This window comes from Dysidea avara, chromosome 8 (assembly GCF_963678975.1).
Source record: "Dysidea avara chromosome 8, odDysAvar1.4, whole genome shotgun sequence".
Taxonomy (NCBI): domain Eukaryota; kingdom Metazoa; phylum Porifera; class Demospongiae; order Dictyoceratida; family Dysideidae; genus Dysidea; species Dysidea avara.
Window position 1 is genome coordinate 32,556,969 of NC_089279.1, and position 21,554 is coordinate 32,578,522.

Consider the following 21,554-nt stretch of genomic DNA (forward strand, 5'->3'; position numbering starts at 1 on the left):
GATACCTTTAGATGAAATAACACCAGTGATCAGAAATCTGCAGGCTGAATACAAGGCTACCAGGTATATTAGCCTAGCTGATGAATGGCCTCCGGACCAGCCCAAACACTTCACGGCAATTGCTCTTATTCATCACCAAGAAAAACCGAGTCAACAAGAAGCCATTGGTGTTGCTAACCTAGTTAAGCAAGGAATTAGATCATGTTTAAAACTTCCTTCTAATGTCAATAACATTGATACTATGAAGCCTGACAAGATTACTAAGGACATTTCTGAAGTGTTTACACCAAAAGGTGGGAATGTCACAGAGAGTATCTTGATAGAGGGAGCACCTGGAATAGGGAAAACAGTTTTATGCAAGGAAATAGCATACCAATGGGCTACTAAGCAGTTTCTACAAGACAAATTGCTATTATTTTTGATTCTCTTACGTGACCCACACGTGCAGGAACTAAAATCGGTTGTTGAATTCGTTAACTACTGTTGTAAAAATGAAAGTTTTTCAAAGACGGTAGTTGATCATTTGTATAAAACACAGGGTTATGATCTGGTCATACTCTTTGATGGGTATGATGAAATTGGCGAAAGCATCAGACAATGCTCCTTCATAGCAGATATAATCTTTCGCAGAGTACTGTCAGAATGTACTCTTGTCATCACTTCTCGACCTTCAGCAGCATCACAACTCCATAGCAACATATCCTGTAGAGTTGAGATTTTGGGCTTCACTAATACTGAACGGCAACAGTTTATTCAGGAGTCGTTGAAAGATTCTCCTGAAAAAGCAGCAACATTGCAAAGCTACTTGGATGACAACACAGATATCAACACCCTCTGTTACATTCCCCTGGTAATGACGATATTGCTGTGCTTATTTAAAGCTTCTATTGAACTGCCAAAAACTCAAACAGAATTATACCAAAAATTTACTTGTCACACCATAGTTCACTTTCTTACAAAAACAAAAGGTGGTCCCATCAAAGCACTTAGATATTTATCAGATTTAGAGCAGCCGTATCTTGGTATCATCACCAAATTAGCAAAGATTTCTTTTAAGTTTTTAGAAAAAGATAAAATTGTATTCAGTGCTAAAGATGTTGAGGAGATTTGTCCAAAACTAAACATTAAATCTATAAATTGTACACAGCTGGGCTTGCTAAAGGAAACAAAATATATTGATTTAGAGGAGACCAATCCAGTATTGTCATACAACTTCCTTCATTTGTCACTGCAAGAATTTCTTGCAGCAAAGTATGTTTCATCACTTTCTTTCTTTCAACAAGTAGATATTTTACAGAAAACATTTTGGAATGCCAGATATTTTAACATGTGGATCATGTACATGGGCTTAACTGCAGGAAAGAAAAATGCTTTTAAATATTTTTTAAGTAGCAATTTGACTAGCTTTGTTAAAAATCAATTAAATAAGAGAAATGTTATACCTAAGGATATCTTAACTGATAAAGTGAAAAGCCTTCATCTTTTCCATTGTTTTCAAGAAGCCAAAGATGATAGCATGTGTGCAACAATTGGAAACTGTTTTGAAGATCGTACTGTTGACCTTAACAACCAGACTTTACTGCCAAAGGATGTAAATATACTTTGTTTCTATTTGCTAAGAACAACCAATACTAAGTGGAACATGTTAAATTTGTCAGGATGCAACATAGGTGATATTGGCTGTAATGAACTGCATAAATCTTTGATTGTTAGTGACAAAAATGAAATATTCTTTCAACAGTTAGATTTCAGTAACAATCAGTTAACTTCTCAGTCAGTTGCTGTAATAGTAGATTTGGTGCGAATTTTTGAAGTTGTTGAACTAAATATTTCTAATAATCCTTTACATAATATGCTTCTCGGATTTTTAACTGAGTTCAAATTCTTGAAATCATTGGTTACAGGAAGCAGTACTAACTCAGATGACAGAAACATCAGTCAAACAATAAATATTATTCACAAATCATCGCTAGAGTATGTGCACATTAATGACAAGCAGAATACCAGCCTGATACTTAAAATCAGTGGGTTTACGAAAATGATTTCTGCATCATATTTGAAAACATATCGAAATTTCATCATGGAAGATTGTAATGCATCACAAACACTGTTTGAACATTTACTTGACTTTTTAGATGGACAAGAAACTTTAACATACTTCCGTGCATGTAATAATAGATTCAATGTATCAATGATTCAATCAGTCTGTACTACTTTGGCAAATATGTCATTTATCCAAGAAATAGTCATTTATGAATTTGATTTGATGGCTTCTGAACTTAATGACATAATAAGTCGACTACTGTTCAAAAATTCAAGCTGCAGCATTACCATTTTTTCTAAACTTGAGCTGAAGTGTATTAATGCTTACACAGTGCACATCTTTGATATATTAGCAGAACAACCAGCAATTAATAAACTAGATGTAATCAACTGCAAAACTGAAATTCAAGAATCTTCAAAACAGCAGAACTATATGAATATTGTAGAAGATCTTAAGTTTTGTTCACATGAAACTAACAGCCTGCTGGCCTTTATCAAAGCATTGAACTTTACAGCAATTAAAGTCCTCCATATAACTGGGGCCAATATTGCAGATGAGACTGCAGATAGGTTGTTACCTGTGCTGTCTAGTAACAAATCACTCACTGAGTTTATAATATCTGACAGTGAGATTACTTGTGAATTAGCAGTTAAATTTATTCAAGCATTAAAACGTATAATGACATTAGAGATTTTTAAAATATCTTGCTTTGGTAATATTAATTTTGCATCAGAGGACATAAAAACTATTCTTGTGAACAACTGCACCGTCCTAACTGAAGTTGACATTTCTGACAACAAACTGTGGAATGTTGCACCAATCAAAGCACTCAAAAGTTGTTACAATTTAAAAAGCTTTAAAATAAGTGGTAACAACTTTACTGATGAAGTGTCACAAGATGTTGTAGACATACTGAAGAATAATTCCTGTTTACTTGAGGTTGATGTTACACGTAATAACTTTTCACCAGTTTCTGGACAATCTTTCATCAATGCCTTAAAGGATAAAAAGGTTTTGCAGATTTTTAGAATCGGAAATTGTATCATCACAGAAGACAACCTTGCTGATGTTGCATCGATTATTTTTAAAAACCCTGGTTTAACTGAATTAGACTTGTCTGAAAATCACTTGACTGTGAGTGGAGCTTGTGCTGTTGTTCAAGCACTGGGAAATGCAACCAACGTTAAACTTTTCAAGGCAAGCAAATATATGGTAAACAAGGACACAGTTAATGACATGATAAGTTTCTTTTCAAATAACTCAAAACTGACAGTAGTGGATATATCAGCAAACCTGTTGACATCTGGAGCCATTAAAGTGATCAGAAGTTTTAAGAATAAATCTCTACAGATTCTTAGATTGTGTAACTGCAAGATTACACAATCAGAAGCTGATGAACTAGCAGATGTTATTAAAAATACATCTCTAATTGAACTAGATTTGTCTGATAATCAGTTGCTGGCAATTGGTGTGATTATCATTTCACGAGCCCTGAAAGGAGTAGTTTCATTGCGGGTGTTAAACTTAAGAAATTGTGGCATTTGTGACAAAGCCGTGGACACATTTACAGGGATGTTGTGCACTCTTGTTAATTTGATGGAGCTGGATATATCCAGTAATGAATTTACAAATAATGTTATTCTCAAAATCATTAATTCTTTGAGAATCACTCAAATTAAAGTATTAAAAATGAACTATTGCAAAATAATGCATATGGGTTGGCTTGATATTATGGATGTTTTTCGTGGAAAGAACTTCCTCTGTCTGGAGTTGTCCAACAGTAGCTTTAAAGTTGTCAATATATTGCAAAATATCAATACTCTTGAAATTCTTAACATTTCTAACTGCCCTAATGTGAATGATGAAAATTCAGTAGAATTATCAGCTACAATATCTAACAATTTGAAATTGTCATGTCTAGATTTCTCTCATAATAACGTGACAGCTTATGGGGCTATTCAAATAGCTGGAGCAATAAAATGCATTACAACTTTACAGACTATTAACCTAAATAATTGCAAAATTACAGATGAAGCAACCAATGAGATTTCTGCTGCACTGATTTGCAACCCACTTGTGAGAGAGCTAAACATTTCTTGGAATAATTTAACAGGAAGTGGGACTGCTAAGATTTTGCAATCACTAAAAAAAAGTCACTTTTTACAAATCCTTAATATTGCAAGTTGTGGCATAACTGCAAGTGAAACTGAAGCTATAGCTACTGTTCTGTGCAACAAATATAATCTGATACAAATAGATATTTCATCAAATCAACTGAATGCACATGGAGCTATGCATGTATTGAATGCTCTTAGCAACATCACCTCTTTGCAAATATTTAAAGCTGATAATTGTGCTATTACTGATGCAGCAACTGATGTGACAGCAACGGCTTTAACTAAGCTGTACACATTAACAGAGCTAACCATTCATGAAAATGATTTCTCAGCATCCTGTATGAAAACAATAGTAAAAACTTTAAAGGTAATATCAACCCTCAAAGTTATAAAGTTGAACAACTGCTTGTTTGATTACATGTCTGGTGAGATTGCAGATGCCATTGGAAGCAACTGTGGATTAAATCATCTCGAAATATACAGTAGTAGTTTTACAACACGTGGAGCTAGTTTGTTCTCTAAATGTTTTATAAACATACATATTCTGCAACATTTGAAACTGATAAATTGTGGCATTACTGAGATGGTAGCTGGTGAGATAGCAGCAATACTGGAACATAATAAATTTATAGAACATTTGGACTTGTCTCATAATCCTGTAAGAACTGGTGTCACAGAAATACTTGGCGTTTTAAATTATAATCAAGTGCTTAAAGTTTTCAAACTGCATTCCTGTGGTATCAAAGATGAATCAGCACATGATCTGGCTATCTTTGCTCAAGTCACATCTTTGATAGAATTTGATATACTGCAGAATCAGTTAACAGCTAACGGTGCATTGACCATAGCGCAAGGGTTTACGTATTCATCCACATTAAAACTACTGAAAATTAAAAACTGGGACAGCATATACCGTGTAAGAGAAAATGCAGATGATGCGAACTATGTACTAAACACTTTAAGATATAAAAATGTTTTATTTGTTTTTGACTAATGTTTATCTAAGTGGACATATAGGTACATAAAATAAGTGTACATTTTTAGAGCCTTGTAGACTTTCATGTAATTCCTAATGTACCACAACTAGGTATCACCACTGCATACACTATGTACACTACATTGCATATTAATTACATGAATATGTACAACACAAAAACATTTAGCTTTTGTAAAACTTCATACATACGATGCTCCTACTTGTGTTTATTTGGTGATAATTAATACAATGGTAAGCAGTATCAAACATCTGAGGAACACGTGTTTGTATATACAAAACAGATTCACAGGGTTGCAAACAGAAAACTAAAGATGGTATTGCATAGTATATCCTGGTATACCACCAGAAAAAGCTGGAGCCATTAGGATGATTTTGAACAATAAATCAGGCTTGCTCTATGGATATATACAATAAATAAATAAAATTAATATGCTTCATTTGGAGGTCTGGGGGCATATCCTTCTAGTTCTTGAAACTGAATTTCATAGCAACTTCAAAAGAGAATTGTTATGTAAACTTTAAAACTTATACCGTCTGTTTACTACTGTAATTTAGTTTTTTTTTCATTGTAAAATAAATTTTGTATGTAAAATTTTTACGAAAATTTCTTGCATGAAAATTTTATACAAGATCGAACTACTCTAATAAAGCAGTCATTTACATAAATCATACAAAAATATTTTTACACGAAAATTTAAAAAAAATTGCACAAAAATAAAGCGAATTACAGTAATTCTACTGAAGCTTCAATAAGCATGAAAACTTCAGATTAACCTTTTAACACTCCCTACAGAGCTATTAGTTTATATCATCTCATTTTTATCTTCACTACGTGACAGCTAGGGTAAAACTGAGATATGTCTCAAGATGGATGAGGCATGTGACTGAAGGAACACCATCACTATGGAAGGAGTTTGTGTGGCCTTATTATGACAATCGTGAAGAATGTAGTGTGAAGGAGGTGTTGAAGGTGTGTGGACAACATGTCAAAGTATTATCCTTTCCTTACTGTAGAGTACCATCAACACTGGTAGAGATGCTACAGTATTGTAGTAATGTACAACATTTTAGTCTACCATCAACCAAGTTAGATCCTGAACAACTAAGAAAGCCAATACATCATATGGGATGTCTGCAAACACTAGAACTAAAGGTGGACAATGATTATAGTGACATTAAACAATTACTTCTTAGCACTGGTCAGTTGAGAGAACTTGCAATAATTTCTTGTGGTTGTTATCATGGGTCCTATTATCATCTAGACCTACAGGGGCGGATCCAGGACCTGGCAAGGGGAGGGGCACAAACAGGCCGAGTTGTAGGTGGTTGGGGAGACCCAGATTCTCTTGTTAGTTGTGCATTTTTGAAGCAGCAAATAATACACCTCTTAGTAGTATCTCACCGTTGATTTTTGCTATTTTGGCCTTTGCAGATGGTTGTGAAGTCTTAAAAGCTGTTTCAAGGCTCTGAATGTCTTAAACAACAGCAACACGATAATTATTTTTAGAGGCGCTTAGTACGCACAAATGTGCTGGGTGTCATTTTCATAATTACTTAGGCTTTGATTCGCTTTGGTTTCAGGTGAATTTGTAATAAATGCTAGTAAAATGTGCATATTTTCGTGAATTTATAAGCTGATCTTGGTCTGACATAAAGTTTAGTATTTTAATCAGAAATATGGTTCCTCAACTCGGGTGAGGAGGAGGGGGGGGGGGCATTTGCCCCAAATGCCCCATCCTGGATCCGCCATTGGACCTATTCATGCTTTGGAAGGAATTAGAATTTAGGCCATCGAGTTTGAAAATTTATGTTCCAGCAATGCACCATTTTTGTATTAGCAGTTTGGTGGACTATGCTACTCAACTTACTGATATTCCTACTGGTACTACTGCTAACTTCATAATTTATGACAGATACAGCAAAGTACCCTTAATCTTTTCACCTTTAATTTATTTCCATATTTTCAACTCCAGGTTGAAGGATCTGGTCAAGTGACCACTCCATGTGTGAAACTCAGTGACTTTGGTATATTGGGATTGGAAAATGATTTAGCAATGATGACTGATTGTCAGTATGGTGGGTGTCGTCTTGTTTTAAGAAACTTCATGAGCTCTATGAACTCTATGCACATTGTCAAACTGCATGACCTTGTTTGTGCTACTGATGTTGATCTTTCCAACTGCACACTGCATTCTGGTCACTTGGAACAACTAGCTATTGCTTGTCCTAATCTGCAGAGGCTCAATTTGAACAATTCCTCTTTTTTTTTGGAAAGCCTACAAGGTCTGCAAGCTATTGCTAGTCATTGTCACCACCTACAAGGCCTAGACATAGGTAATATACACCTTTCATATGACCTTTCAAAACTGGAGAATCACATCTTATTGTAGGAAATGTTGAGTGGTATGAAGTTGACCCACTTAACAGTGAATGTTTGTATTTTGAGATCAAAAGTTGCAACAGAGAAAGCTTTGATTTGTTTGTATCAGAAGTGTAGGACTATCAGAGGAATACAATGTGAGTATTGTAGTTGTACCAAACTGTCCAATAAAGGTCCAGTAATCTTATCCTATTTTCCATCACTAAACTATTGCTATTGTACTTTATATCACAAAAGGCCAGCTATGGTACAGAATGTGATTAATAACTGTAAGGAACTCAAATGTTTTTTATCTCATCTGAGCTTTATCAGCTATCACTGAGTGTAGCTCATAACCACAATCTACAACAGTTATACATTGAAGCATCACGTACTGTTGTTCCTGGTAAATTTATGACCTCAGTTTCAGCACATGGTGGACTGGTACATGTAGTTATGAATACACGATCTTTGACAGCTGAAGGTATAACATCTCTTGTTAGGAACTCTCCTAAACTGATAACATTATATCTGTGTGCTCAAACTATACATCATGTGGATGTAGAAGAAAATTTTAATGCCACTTTGAAGAAATTGTTTTGCAACCGAAGATTGTTTACAGCTGGTCACTACATTTTATGTGTACAGCAGCAGAAAAAGTTTAACATTGAATTGTTGGAACAAGGCACAGATCTCTTAACAATGTCACGCGAACCTTACAACATGTATTAGGTACAGTGTATGAGACAATTATCAACTGCTAATGGTGTTGAAGCATCTATACAAATCTAAACAAAATGGTACACGATAACAATGGCTGTTGCACATTTTAATATAAAATTTCATATGATTTTCAAGCGTTCCTAACTAACTACAAAAACTGGAAAAAATGGATATATCAGAGGATTTATTGCAGATTCAGTAAATAACTCATGGAGCCATGATGCTGTTTAAACACAAACGTATTGCCCTATGTATGCGTACATAGCTATTCAAAATTCTAAAATTTTAGGCACTATTTCAAAAGTGTTTGTAAGATGTTTGTTTACCTGCATGTAGTAACTGAAACGCTTAATTCCTTGGCTGCGAGAGATTTTCACTCAGAGCACAAGGGTCACAGGCCTAAGGGTGTGTGTGCATATAGATAATACATACCATACCCAGGATTGGAAACCAAGGCAAATGAAATTCCATTTTTGGAAACCGCATTTACCATGAAGTCCCAGTGTGTGGAAAACAGCTGTCAATGCCTTCAGCACTTGTGCTGTAAAGTCTAATTATACAACCAAGTACTAGCTGAAGATAATAAGAAATGTGATTACAATTAAATAGAATTAATAATGTTTACAGAAGTTAAGCTCTGTGTGATCAGTTTGCATACTTGCACATTGATACACTGTAATAGATCGGTCACTTGCCTTAATATAGCAGTCAGTTTCATACTATAGGTATTGTTATGTGTGTTTTATTCTCTTGAACAGTATGATAGCTACACACTGTATTATATGCCTTGCCCTGGTGTTAGGTTGTCACAATGGCACATGTACTTGGTTGCATGTGACGCAGTTCTAGATAAAACATAGATTGTGTTTCTGTGCATGCAGTATGAAATGCATACTTCACGAACCTGTCAAGCTTTAGGTACCTAGCCATTCTGCATACTTTTTACACTGACTTAGCACTACAAAGACAGGTTTTTACATGGGCATGGTGACATGCACATCTACATGATTGCATGAATATATACATCAAAATTGAGTATGCGCAACTGATATTTATCCCCCAGGAAATTTTATACTCGTTTTGTGTCCTCAGAATAGTAGCAAAATGGGCATATATAACATCACCTATGTACACCACCACAAGTACATACAATAACATCAATTTTATTGTACTTTGTGTGGGAGGATCAAAGTGCCACCGTGTGCTGTATTTTCCATATTGTGCATAGCTAACTGTACTGTACAAGTCATACAATAGTTATGCTGCTGATTGGGCAAATACTGTACACTTGGGCAAGTTATGCAGTGCAATTATGTAAGGGAATGTTACAAAAACAACCCCACTTAGACAGCATGATAATCATTAAAACTAACCAGACTAAAAATGGTACAGAGTGTGTAACATTGTTGAGAAAAACAATTGGATGATCAACAATTGATGAAATAAGTACTATGCTTGTGGAAGTTGAAGCTACTCTCAATAACAGACCTCTCATGTACATGTATGATGATTTAGAAGGAGTCTCCTAAGCTTTAACTCTAGCACACCTCACATATGGTCATATATTGGTGACAAGATCAAGTGATCAACAGTTTGAGCTAGCTAGATGTGGCTAACACTGCTAAAAGCCTAAGCAGAAGTGCAAAACACCAATTCCAAGTATTGGGCAATTTTCTGAGACAGTAGCAGCGTGAATATTTAATGAGTATATATGAAAGATATTTTAAATCAGATGGAGAAGGAATTAAAGGATAGAATCAAGGCTGGAGATGTAGTACTTTTGAGAGATGGTCACAGTCCATGCCCTCTGGAAACTGGCTAAAGTAGTGGAGCCCATGTAGGGAAGAGATGGTTATGTACGATCTCCTAAGCAAAGAGAAGGTCGCCAAACTGTGTAGACCTATTCAACATTTAATCCTAGCTACTTGAAGTGAACTAACCTACTTGAAGTGAACTAACTATATATCTGTCATGTAGTATGTATCATAGTTGTCATTGTGCATGCGCATGGTGTTAATTAATTAGAACTACTGAATATGGTGGATGAATCATACCATTGTGACAATGCCACCTCACTAAAGTGCTTTTGTTTAGTTGGCTTGATCCACTACTGAATGATTTGGGTACAATTTGAGCTCATTTTCAGATACTTTCATACTGATATAATTAATCAGCACTGTTCATTTTAAGGTGATTATAAAACTTCAAAAGTAGGAAAATCTCAGTGCAGATTGCACAATATTATTCCGTTTCAAAAATCGAGATACTCTAATAGAGCAGTCACTGAATATTATTCTAATAAAGCAGTCACATTGAAATGAACTCTAATACAGCAACCAGCTAAAGAATTCAAGACTTTTGAGTCTTAAAGGGTCAATGCGCTGTTTAACATTTGAATATTTTGGGGCCCAATAAAATCATGTGATGCTTATACTTTACCACCTGCAACATGAACTTGACAAGATACACAATGCAACCAGCTGGTCTTGGACAAGTGTTGAGTGGCTTCCAACATAATACAGCATGTAAACAGCACTGCACAATGCCCCTTTAAACATCAATGAAAATGGTCTGATACAGCAATAAATTACACTGGCCAATTATGGTGACATAATTTTGGGAATAACGGGCAATTTTGAGCACTGCTCAATTTTTGGAGCATAATAGCCTCATGCCTACCTGCAATACTCCATGTTTGAGAGGCTGGTAGACCCCCCTAGTCCAGCGCCTAAGCCAGAAAACCATTCACTTTTTTATAAAAGCACCAAATTTCTTATGGAGTTTGTAGCACATGTACTAAGTGATTTTAGAAGGGTAGGCATGTAAAAAGTCCTTTGGAACCCTACTTTTTGGGCCTCGACAACAAAACTATTTGTTTACATGGAAAACAATCAAGTTTAAAGGCTGGATCTAGTATTATCCCAGTACAAAGGCTGCAGCTGCGGCATGATAGCCCATTAAAATGCCACATGAAACAAATGGATTTCTCACCTTGGCAGTAAACAAAATGCTATTTTCAAGGGGTATTATTAAAGTTTTGTATTTCCAATACACATAAAATTATTGAAATCCCTCCATGTATGCATAAATCAGGTAATTATCTCTGCAATGATGATCAGATCTAAGTAGTATCAGGGGCAGATCCAGGAGCTGGTAAGGGAAGGGGCACAAACAGGCTAAGTTGTAGGTGTAGTTACTGTACTTTTCAAGCAGCAGTGATCACTCCTTAGTAGGTTGATATTTGTCATTATGTCCTTTGCAGATGGTTGTGAAGTCTTAAGGCTATGTAAGTCTTGAACACTAGCCACACAATAATTATTTTAGAGGCGCTTAGTACAACAAAGGTGCTGGTTGACTTTTTGTGGACAGCTGTTTTCCAGGTGACTTTGCAATAAATGCTGATAATATGCAGTTTTATATAAATTGATTTTGGTCTGACAACTGACAAGGTGTACAGTGTTTCTATAAAAAGAAGCATGGCTCTTTCATGTCCACCTGTAACCAACTACAACTTATACACTTTACAAAGAAACAATACACATCAGGATGACATACTACAGTACTCTGTGCATTGGAAATGCAAAACTTTAATAAAACCCATTGAAAATAGCATTATTCAGTCTTTTTTTTTTACTGCCAGGCTGAGAAAACAATTTGTTTCATGTAGCATTTTAATGGGCTATCATGTCACAGCTGCAGGCTTTGTACTGGTCTATAATACTAGATCCAGCCTGTAAACTTACTTGTTTTCCATGTAAACAAATAGGTTTGTTGTGAAGGTAAAAAAAAGGTTTCAAAGGACCTTTTACATGCCTAAAATCACTTAGTACACGCTACAAACCCCATAAGAAATAATTATGGTACTTTTATCAAAAAGTGAACGATTATCTCAATTAGAGGGTCTTAGGTGCTGCACTATCCCCCCCGGCCAGAACTGGCCTTGTAGCTATATCAATTTCTCCAATTTATAAAAAATAAGCTGCTAACTTATTCAAGAGTCCTATATTATCCATTCAAAAATTGTATTGTTATGAACGTTCCATTAGAAGTGTATCAGAATACAATCTTTGTAACGTTGACATCCCTTGGCTTAGTTCTCCCACTTTTGAGGAGCTTCCTATTACAATGCATGTGGCTATACTAGCCTGCCATGTTTCCCTTTTATTCTGTATGTTTGTGGTGCCATGGTTTGGTGCTTCAGAGGGGGTTTCTGGAGCCCCCCAAAATTGCTTGCATGCTCTATTAAGATACCCCACACCTTTACACTACTTTGATGGGATATCATCAACATGATGTTCTCTCCAAACATAACAGCAATGAATACACCAGGAGATATTACTTGAACTTGGTACATGGATCACCAATAAGAATTTCTATTGGAAAACAGGACATTAAATAGTTAAGTGTAAATTACTTTATTAAAGTTTCTGTTCAACACTTCAATCAGCACATTGGGCTACAGGAGTGTCTCAATTTACATTTTGAACAGAAATTGGTTAATAACTTGTTAATAAGATACAATACACGTCTATGTGTGTATATAGTAAGTTGAATCATTCCAAAAGGTACATCCAGTCCTTAAATCTTATAGTTTCTTTGCAACCTACAAAACAAAGTTATTTAACAAGTAAAAAAAAAGGTTTGATGACAAAATTATGATACACTGACTAGTACAGTTGTACCGGGTGTCCTGTCTAACTCCTCAGCAATACTTCTCCTTTTGGCTGGCTTCAGTGAATTGTATTACTCACACAAGTCTCCATCTCACATTCTATAAACCACAATCACTATAGTAACCTTAGCCAATCAATAACAGTCTGCAGTTTTCTATTCAAATCCCTGCTACAAACAACCAATATTTGTTATGGTTGACAGTTACTGCCTAGCATGTGAAATAATAACTTGACAGTGTACAAGCGTCATAAAAGTGTCAAGCAGACATTAAAGGTATTTTGCTGAAATCATTCTCAGATTCAATTCCAGAGGGTCTAATTTATGGTGGCCCACCCCTAGTTTGGCATCTACACGCACTGGCGTATGCCATCTTGACTACATCCCTTGATACACACAGCTGAAAATGTAGCACTGCAGATCACTGGTCAGCAACTGCAGGGCATATTTTGTTTTGGTCTGCAGTCACTGCAGTGCATAACTTCTTCGTTATTTTGAGCATTGGCCAATATACTGGTAAAGTGGAGTTCTCAAGCAGAACATATATAGTCTCAAATATACCTTTACATCAAGGCTAGGATGGTAAATCTGACTGTTCTATTACAGTATTTGCACTTCATTGCTCTATTAGTGTACTACTACACTACCTTAATAGGATAGCAAAATGATTGATATGCTAGGTGATCTCTGCGACACAAGGCTGGTAGCTTTGCCCTCATGTACATCTGAAGGTGTTGTAAAAAGTCAATATCCTGCAGCAGAAAACAAGTGGGGTGACTAATAATCATGTGATAAAAATCACACACCTCACAAGATGAGAAAGGCACTAACATTCCACCAGTTCCTGATAATGTGGTGTAGCCAATAGCTTCTGAACCCCTTAGGGTAGCTTTCTCCAGTGAGTTCCCTATCTCTCCAACATGTATTGTAGCTATACAATCAGCCTGTGTGAACAATACTATCATAAACAATTGACATGATGTGGTTTATAGGTTAAAGTATGGAATATTGTTAATGCTATTTCAGTGAACAAGTTCTTTAGCTAATAAGCTATTGCTTGAAACACTAACATAAGCTTTAGGTTCACTATCTATGGTTAAAATATGTGACCGTCTCAGCAAAAACCCGACTTGTTCGCACAAGCATGCGTATTGAGAAAAACAAAATTTAAAAATAATTCGTAAAATTACGCATGCCATAAAGAAAAATATGCAAATTTTTATCGGGCCAGTATTCGAAGAAGGAAGACTCAAATCGATTAAAACTATGTACCATCTTATTCGCCTGCTCATGGAGAGTTCGAAAATCTTTATTTTGTTTCTGTAGCTTCAACGGTATGCGTGTCACGTACATTTGTTTACAATGCGGTAAATGTAAACAAGATCATCATCGTTTCTTCTACAAACCGTTTTCATATCCATATGCGCAAGTGTCTACAGGACTAACATTATACCTTGGCTGATGTGCTGCTCCATAGTGAACATTTTAAGCCAAATTGCAACGTTGCAGACTAATCCAAATGGACGTTATGACTGCGAATGTAAGTGCCTGTAGTTTATTTTCAGTATAGTCACTGTACAAATCGATTATCTTACTCTTCCTACTGTCTAGTGCTATAATTTCAAAACTACACACCACAGAAGGCTGAAACTTTGGTGATCTATTCCTTGGACACTGCTAATAATGCTGCGTAAATAAATTTAAAAAAAATTTAATTGTGCGAACAAGTCGGGTTTTTGCTGAGACGGTCACACATAGCAAGTATTGTAGTTTGATCTTCAGAGTAGTGATGCACTGATACCACTTTTTCATTTTCACTACTGATCCGATACCGATACATTTGAGGCCGGAAATGGTCGATACCGATCCGATACCAATATTTTGCCCCACAGGCATTTCTCACAAGAACCAGCTAGTGATTTAGCTTACTAAACTCATTTGCTAATGTCATCAACTGCAGTTGGCTGGTTTTGTGGCTATCAATTATGCAAAGATAATAGTTTATGGCTTCAATGAATCTTATTTCGTGGCTTACTTCAGTTTCCACTGTACAAATAATGCCAGTGGCTGGCTTCTTTTAAGGAATTCATGGCTTATATCAGCTTTTGTTCAACTCCGTTCGATGCGCTATGTATGCCGCCATCTTGATAAGTAATTAAATGATGTCATTTAAAGTATCGGTTGGTATCGGGCATTTATAGCTTTACCGATACAAGTCTGATACTGCCAAAATAGGGCCGATACTGATACTAGTATCGGTATCGGTGCATCACTACTTCAGAGATCTTAGGGGATAATTGTCATCACTTAACAATAAAGTGATCAAGACTAGCAAATATCAACATCATTAGATCACTACTATGATGTTCCTTTAATACACACCCTATACACACCTTCTACGCTGCTCCACTCAACCAGCCACGACCTCATATTGTTCTGGTTCCAGTTGGGTCTTCATCTGATGTGCCTTGTGGTAACCGGATCTGTAGGGGTGTGAACAAACATAGCACCACACCCACTTTAAGTAGTGAAGAGGTGTGGCTTACCACTAAAACATTTCCAAACTTGTCAGCTGTTGCTACCGTATTGAAGTCTAGTATTGTACTTGCTGTCATCCATCTAGAATACACTATTATATAGAAGCATAAAAGGCCTTTACAATTTCTACAAGTAGCTATAGAGGGATTGCACACAAGATTAATGGTAAACTGTTGTATATCCATTGCTTGTTGGACATTCTTAAGCTCTGAAGACAAAAGTTACAGCCATTAGTGTCCATCCTATTTTGTATCATTAAAAAATATACCACACAAATTTTAGACAAGCAACGGTTGCTAAGTGATTTTGTAACGCACACCACAATATTTGCTTGTATACAAACCCTCTATTAAGTAATGTACTTACAAAGGCTCTCCCTACTATAAGTACTATAAAGACTTTCACCACCGAACTTTTTGACAGATGTACAGCACATTTTAAATCAAGATACATATACAAGCTTTATATTAATGATAAATATTGTAGTGTGATCTTCAGATCTTGGTGGATAATTGTCATCACTTAACAGTGAAGTGATCAAGACTAGCAAATATCAACATCACTAGATCACATTAAGCTCCTATTCTTCAAGAAATTGCTATTATCAAAGTTGCACAGGTAGGTAAGTTTAGAAGTGCTATTGAGCAATTATATTCTTGGTTGGTTACTTTGATATTTGTAACCAAATTTTGGAAAACCATCGATATACGCACAATAGTACTTCCGTAATAAAATGCATTTAAAAACTATGGGTAAAAACACAAGCTCCAGAAAAAAATTATGCAAGTTTTTATTGCCTCACTGGTGGGCGAATTAAGCCTCCAATGGATAAATCCTGGGCATCATCGTGTTCGCCTGTTCATAGGGAGTACAAAAATATTTGTTCCATCTCCATATACAAAAGGATTTCAAAGTTACAGACGTTTGTTTACATTGCGGTGACGAAAGAATTTACCGATGATCGTTTTTCAGTGAATTTGCCATCCTTCTCGAACACAGAAGCATGCCTGGGGAAACACCTATACCTTGGTGGATGCACAAATTCATGGTGAACACAATGAGCCAAGATTCAATTCCATACGTCATTGTATCAGTAAGTTATGATGAGCGCCTGTAGATTCTTTTCTCAATAGCTTCTGTACACATCAATTTATTTGCTCGTCTGGCTGTCTAGTGCTGTATTTCCAACGCTTAGGAAGCTGAAACTTAGCTAGTCCATTCCTCTGTCCCTGTAGAAAACAAAGAATAAATAAAATGCATTTTGAAAATTGTGCAGATATCGACGGTTTTATAAAATTAGGTCACGTTTTGTCTTTCATACATGTGTTCGTGCACACAGAGGAAATCATGGAATATTTCAGAAATACAGCCTGCCTTACCCCTTACCAAAGAAGTTCAAAATGTGACTACCAACCTACCACTCAAAGAATTCGCAAAAACTTATCTACGTAGTTATCTTCAAACAAAAGAAAAAAACTTTGCTGTATAGTGTAAGAAACTCACAATGTGGACTTCTGTGGACACAATTGTTCCAGTCACATATAAAATGCAAGAAAAATGCTTAGTGTGAGTTCTACAGTGTATAAGGCATGCTGGATATAGCAGTGAACAGGTTAGTGACCCATTAAAAGCAACACATTCAATTTCTATATCAAATATATTGCTAAGATTTATTGAGTCTAAAATGAAGTGAAAAGTGTGCACATCCTGTGGCCCTTATATTGCTGAACCAACTGAAGATACACTCCTTTCAAAATTTTCAGTGGCTAAAGTCAAAGAGCATACACTAGTGGTGAGGTCATGCTGAGACAATGCAATAGAATAAGTGGGTGGGGCTCACCACGTACACTAGCTCAAACATACTACCATCAGGAGCAAGTCGGTAGACAATTAAACAACCACCTGAACAGAAATGCAGATTGAGAATATAGTCTCTTGCAGTACCAACAACCACAAACCATCCCATATCACCATGAGTAGCAAACTGGCAAACCGTCAAACTACAAGAAACACTCAATCAGCAACACTACCACAGCTTCAACCAAGTATACCTAAATGCTGCTTCATTTTGTTCTAGTTATTCTTATCCTCTTTACCAGTTAGGCACTGGAGGGCGTACACAGAAGGCAGAGCCTGTACGATGTGTTTACCCATAGCCAAGGAGAATCTTTGAGCTAAATATCCTAAAGTGAAATGGGACAAATACCTAGAAGGGCTGAAAAAAGCCAACCCCATCATGACCTGATCCGCGGGCCACCCAGTTCCAACTAACTGTAGGATTTTCCCCTCGGTGGGATGCATCAGTCTGACGCAAGATGCCCACATACCAGCTCCTGCTTTGGGTGCTCCAAACATTGACTCTGGAAGATCTTCTGAGAGGAAATCTTGTGCCATCTGAGCAGCAGCTCCTTGTTCACCTTCTCCAGCACTCTGGATCATCTCCTAATGATCAGGCATTAGAACATGTCATCTACAATACAGTTACATAGGACAAAACAGCAACCACACATTCGTACCACACACGCATGCATGCACGCACGCACACACACACACACACACATCCTCAGATATACAGAGCCATTCCATCAGTTCTATATCAGACTGGGGCGGCGAATATCTCATCATTGGAAACACAAACTGTATTTACATCCTTGAGAAATCTCACCTCAACCATTAATCTTTTCCTTGCAATTTGGTGGCCTCAGTGAAAGCATTGTGATCTGTTTCTATGACAACCAGCTTAGAAGAGGGAGGGTGGATGACAAACTTGCGAGGTGTGTACCATAACAGCGTGGACACCTGGTTGAACACTACTCCTAACTTCTTAAGAGCCAGAATCCTGTAAATAATGCCAAATAAAAGTAATTCTGTCATAATTCACAGCACAAGAGTCTAGCTTTTTCAGAAGTATTACATCCAAACCAAAGGGTCACACTTGCACTGGTAAAAACTAGTACATAAACATTCCTTAGTACTGTATGTGGGAACAACTTAGCACCTCAGAGCAATATAGCCAGTCATTCATAATATATTCAGACTGGGGCGGCATATATCTCATCACCGGTAACTAATACTTACTACACATAACAACCAATAATTAAGACACAGTACACAACATCAGACAATTGTACAGTTAGATCACATTAGGGTGTTAGCTGAGATAGCCACAATGCCCTCAGTGCAATGTTCCGATGAGAAACAACTGGCATATTCTAGTAGATCATAACTGAGAGGTGTTAAATGAAAGCGTGACTGGTAGGTGCAACTTAGCCATGACCGACTAGAAATGGCAAGCACCTATAGGGATATGATGACACACACAACACAAAGAATGACACCACGTGTTCATGCCCTGGAGTAACAACCAGCAGGATGAACTGACTATCATTATATACGTATTTGCCATTTCTGAAGCCAGTGATACCAGCAGTTAAATTAATTATGATCCAGATTGGAGCTATTTGTGTGCTTTTAACCCACATTATACACTTGTCACAGCTATATAGCTATATCTATATATATATTAAAAATTATAAATTTAAAAATAAAGTAGGAATCCAAGCGATAAAAAGTAGTGAAACATGAGAAGAACGATGGTAGCTATTACAGCATAGCTCGGTGGGAAATCCCTACTTTGGCATGATATAGTCATTAGTTTGTGTTCAATGCCAAAGTAGGAATTTCCCACCGAGCTATGCTGTAATAGCTACCATCGATCTTCTCATGTTTCACTACTTTTTATCACTTGGATTCCTACTTAATTTTTTAAGTTATAATTTTTAATATACTAGTTTGTTTAGTTTTTTTGTTAAGGCATACAGCTAGCTATAAACATGTGACTGTTCTATTAGGGTGACTGCTGTGTTAGAGTATCTCAAGGCAGCCTGCAAAATGTGCGCTTGCCCAAAAAGGGGTGTGGTTTTGATCGATTATAGAGTATGTCAAGTCAGCCTTCCAAATTGAAGGTGTGTGGTCACTCAAATACAGCTAGTGCAAAAGGGGTTTGTCATCGTGGTTTCAATCGATAGATCGATAATGCGTAGAATGAAGAATGGGCGTGATCCTGTGATCTATTGTTAAGCTATCTAGTACCAGTACCTCCGTACAGTACCCTCCATCATAGATTATATCAGTAAGGAATATAATCTATTCCTCTGTACAGTAGCGTAGTCTAAGTCTAAGCGCCTTAAATAATCTTGTGGCGCCTATTATGCTGCTTAAAGAAAGTGATGATACGGAAAATTAACGCCTCGATATGGTTCGTTGGATGAAGAAGAAGACAAGCAGCCTGATTGAAGATAAAAGAAAAGACCAGGCACAGAGGGCACACACTCGTCGGAACCCCAAAAGGCATATCCCACTGGTGAGTTTGTTATTGTTGCATAAAATGGTGGCCGTGCACTGCTTCGTTTGGCCTCTAGGCTTGCGACTGTGGTCAGTCAGGCAGTCAGTCTAAAATTCAAAGTTTTGGCAATTTTTAAATTCTGTATCTGGCCACCCGTAAACATTTTGTTATATTTAGTGCTGTTTTATGTATTATATGGACTAGTACTATTCCATAAAGGTGATTTTTGTCAAGATATCTCTAGGATGATTTTTAAAGGCGGGATTTTGGGCGGCGTGCGAAAATTTCACATGGATTCCTACTTAAATGGTACCGTACCGTTTGATATATATATATAGTGTACATGTCATGCCTTTCTTTAGTTCATTTTAAAAATCTATAATATCTTATAGCTAATTACTAGCTGTATTGTTATATCACAGTGAGTGTAGCTAGCTGTTTATTTAACACAAAACTACCTTTTGTTTAGCGTGTTGCAAAGCATGTGTGACATGCATGCATGGCTGTAAGAGCAGATAGCAAAAGTTAATTAGGTGCATGAAGGGCTTAAGTAGCATGGCTGGTTGAGAGTGAGAAGCATTCTTACCATGCAAAGCTAGTCTCGTGCCCAGCCGGGCTCGCGCTAATGTGCAAACACCGTCTGGTGACAATGCTCGAGTTTCTTGGGCCCTGAAGTGCGATCCAGCCAAAATATTGGCTGGCCAATCAGAATCGAGGAGTTGCATAATCGGTTTAAAACAGTGAAAAACCATTCGAAAATAGCTAGGAATAAAGTAAAACTCAGAATAGGGCGTTTTTTAGATGCGATCTCTTCATTTATTGTATTACTAGAGGGTAGCGTTTCATTTTTGGTGAAACGTCGAGTCACGATTCATAAAGTGAGATTGGAAAAAACAACTTGACAACAAACATTTTGAACAACCTTGGTGAGTAACTTCTGATAAATGGCTTTAAATCATCTCCTTTTTCGTCTACTTCCAATACATTCATGCGATTATGCAACTCGTCAATTCTGATTGGCCAGCCAATATTTTGGCTGGATAGCACTTCCGGGCCCAAGAAACTCGAGTATTGTCACCAGACGGTGTTTGCGCATTAGCGCGAGCCCGGCTGGGCACGAGACTAATGCAAAGCATGCTCTATCAAGGGAGTCTGGGGGAATACCCCCAACAGGACAGTTGAAGAGTAGTCTTCTGAAATTGATTTTGGTAACAAAGGTGACTGAATTTTACTAGCGATTTAGCTTACTAAACTCATTTGCTAATGTCATCAACTGCAGTTGGCTGGTTTTATGGCTATCAATTATGCAAAGATAACAGTTTATGGCTTCAATGAATCTTATTTCATGGCTTACTTCAGTTTCCACTGTACTAATAATGCTAGTGGTTGGCTTCTTTTAAGGAATTCATGGCTTACATCAGCTTTTGTTCAACTCCTTTCAATGTGCTATGTACGCCGCCATCTTGATAAGTAATTAAATGATGTCAATTAAAGTATCGGTTGGTATCGGGCATTTATAGCTTTACCGATACAAGTCCGATACCGCCAAAATAGAGCCGATACCGCCAAAATAGGGCCGATACCGATACTAGTATCGGTAATGGTGCATCACTACTTCAGAGATCTTAGGGGATAATTGTCATCACTTAACAATAAAGTGATCAAGACTAGCAAATATCAACATCATTAGATCACTACTATGATGTTCCTTTAATACACACCCTATACACACCTTCTATGCTGCTCCACTCAACCAGCCA

The 21,554-nt window shown here is 36.8% G+C and overlaps 1 protein-coding gene, 1 non-coding gene and 1 pseudogene across 2 annotated transcripts in view; 1 reads left to right on the forward strand and 2 right to left on the reverse strand.

Annotated features, from left to right (window-relative positions):
• The window catches only part of LOC136264944 (protein NLRC5-like), a 34,658-nt gene extending 29,503 nt beyond the window's left edge, over positions 1 to 5,155 (forward strand). Inside the window, exon 8 of the mRNA XM_066059709.1 lies at positions 12 to 5,155. Within this exon, the coding sequence (XP_065915781.1) occupies positions 12 to 5,155 (5,144 nt within the window). The remainder of the gene's footprint in view (positions 1 to 11) is intronic.
• Positions 5,156 to 12,713: 7,558 nt separating this feature from the next.
• On the reverse strand, positions 12,714 to 18,284 carry LOC136264164 (splicing factor 3B subunit 3-like; annotated as a pseudogene).
• Positions 18,285 to 18,442: 158 nt separating this feature from the next.
• LOC136265278 (small nucleolar RNA SNORD31) lies at positions 18,443 to 18,517 on the reverse strand. The gene has a single exon (XR_010705472.1). It is a non-coding gene; the product is annotated as a small nucleolar RNA SNORD31 (small nucleolar RNA).
• Positions 18,518 to 21,554: the final 3,037 nt, after the last annotated feature.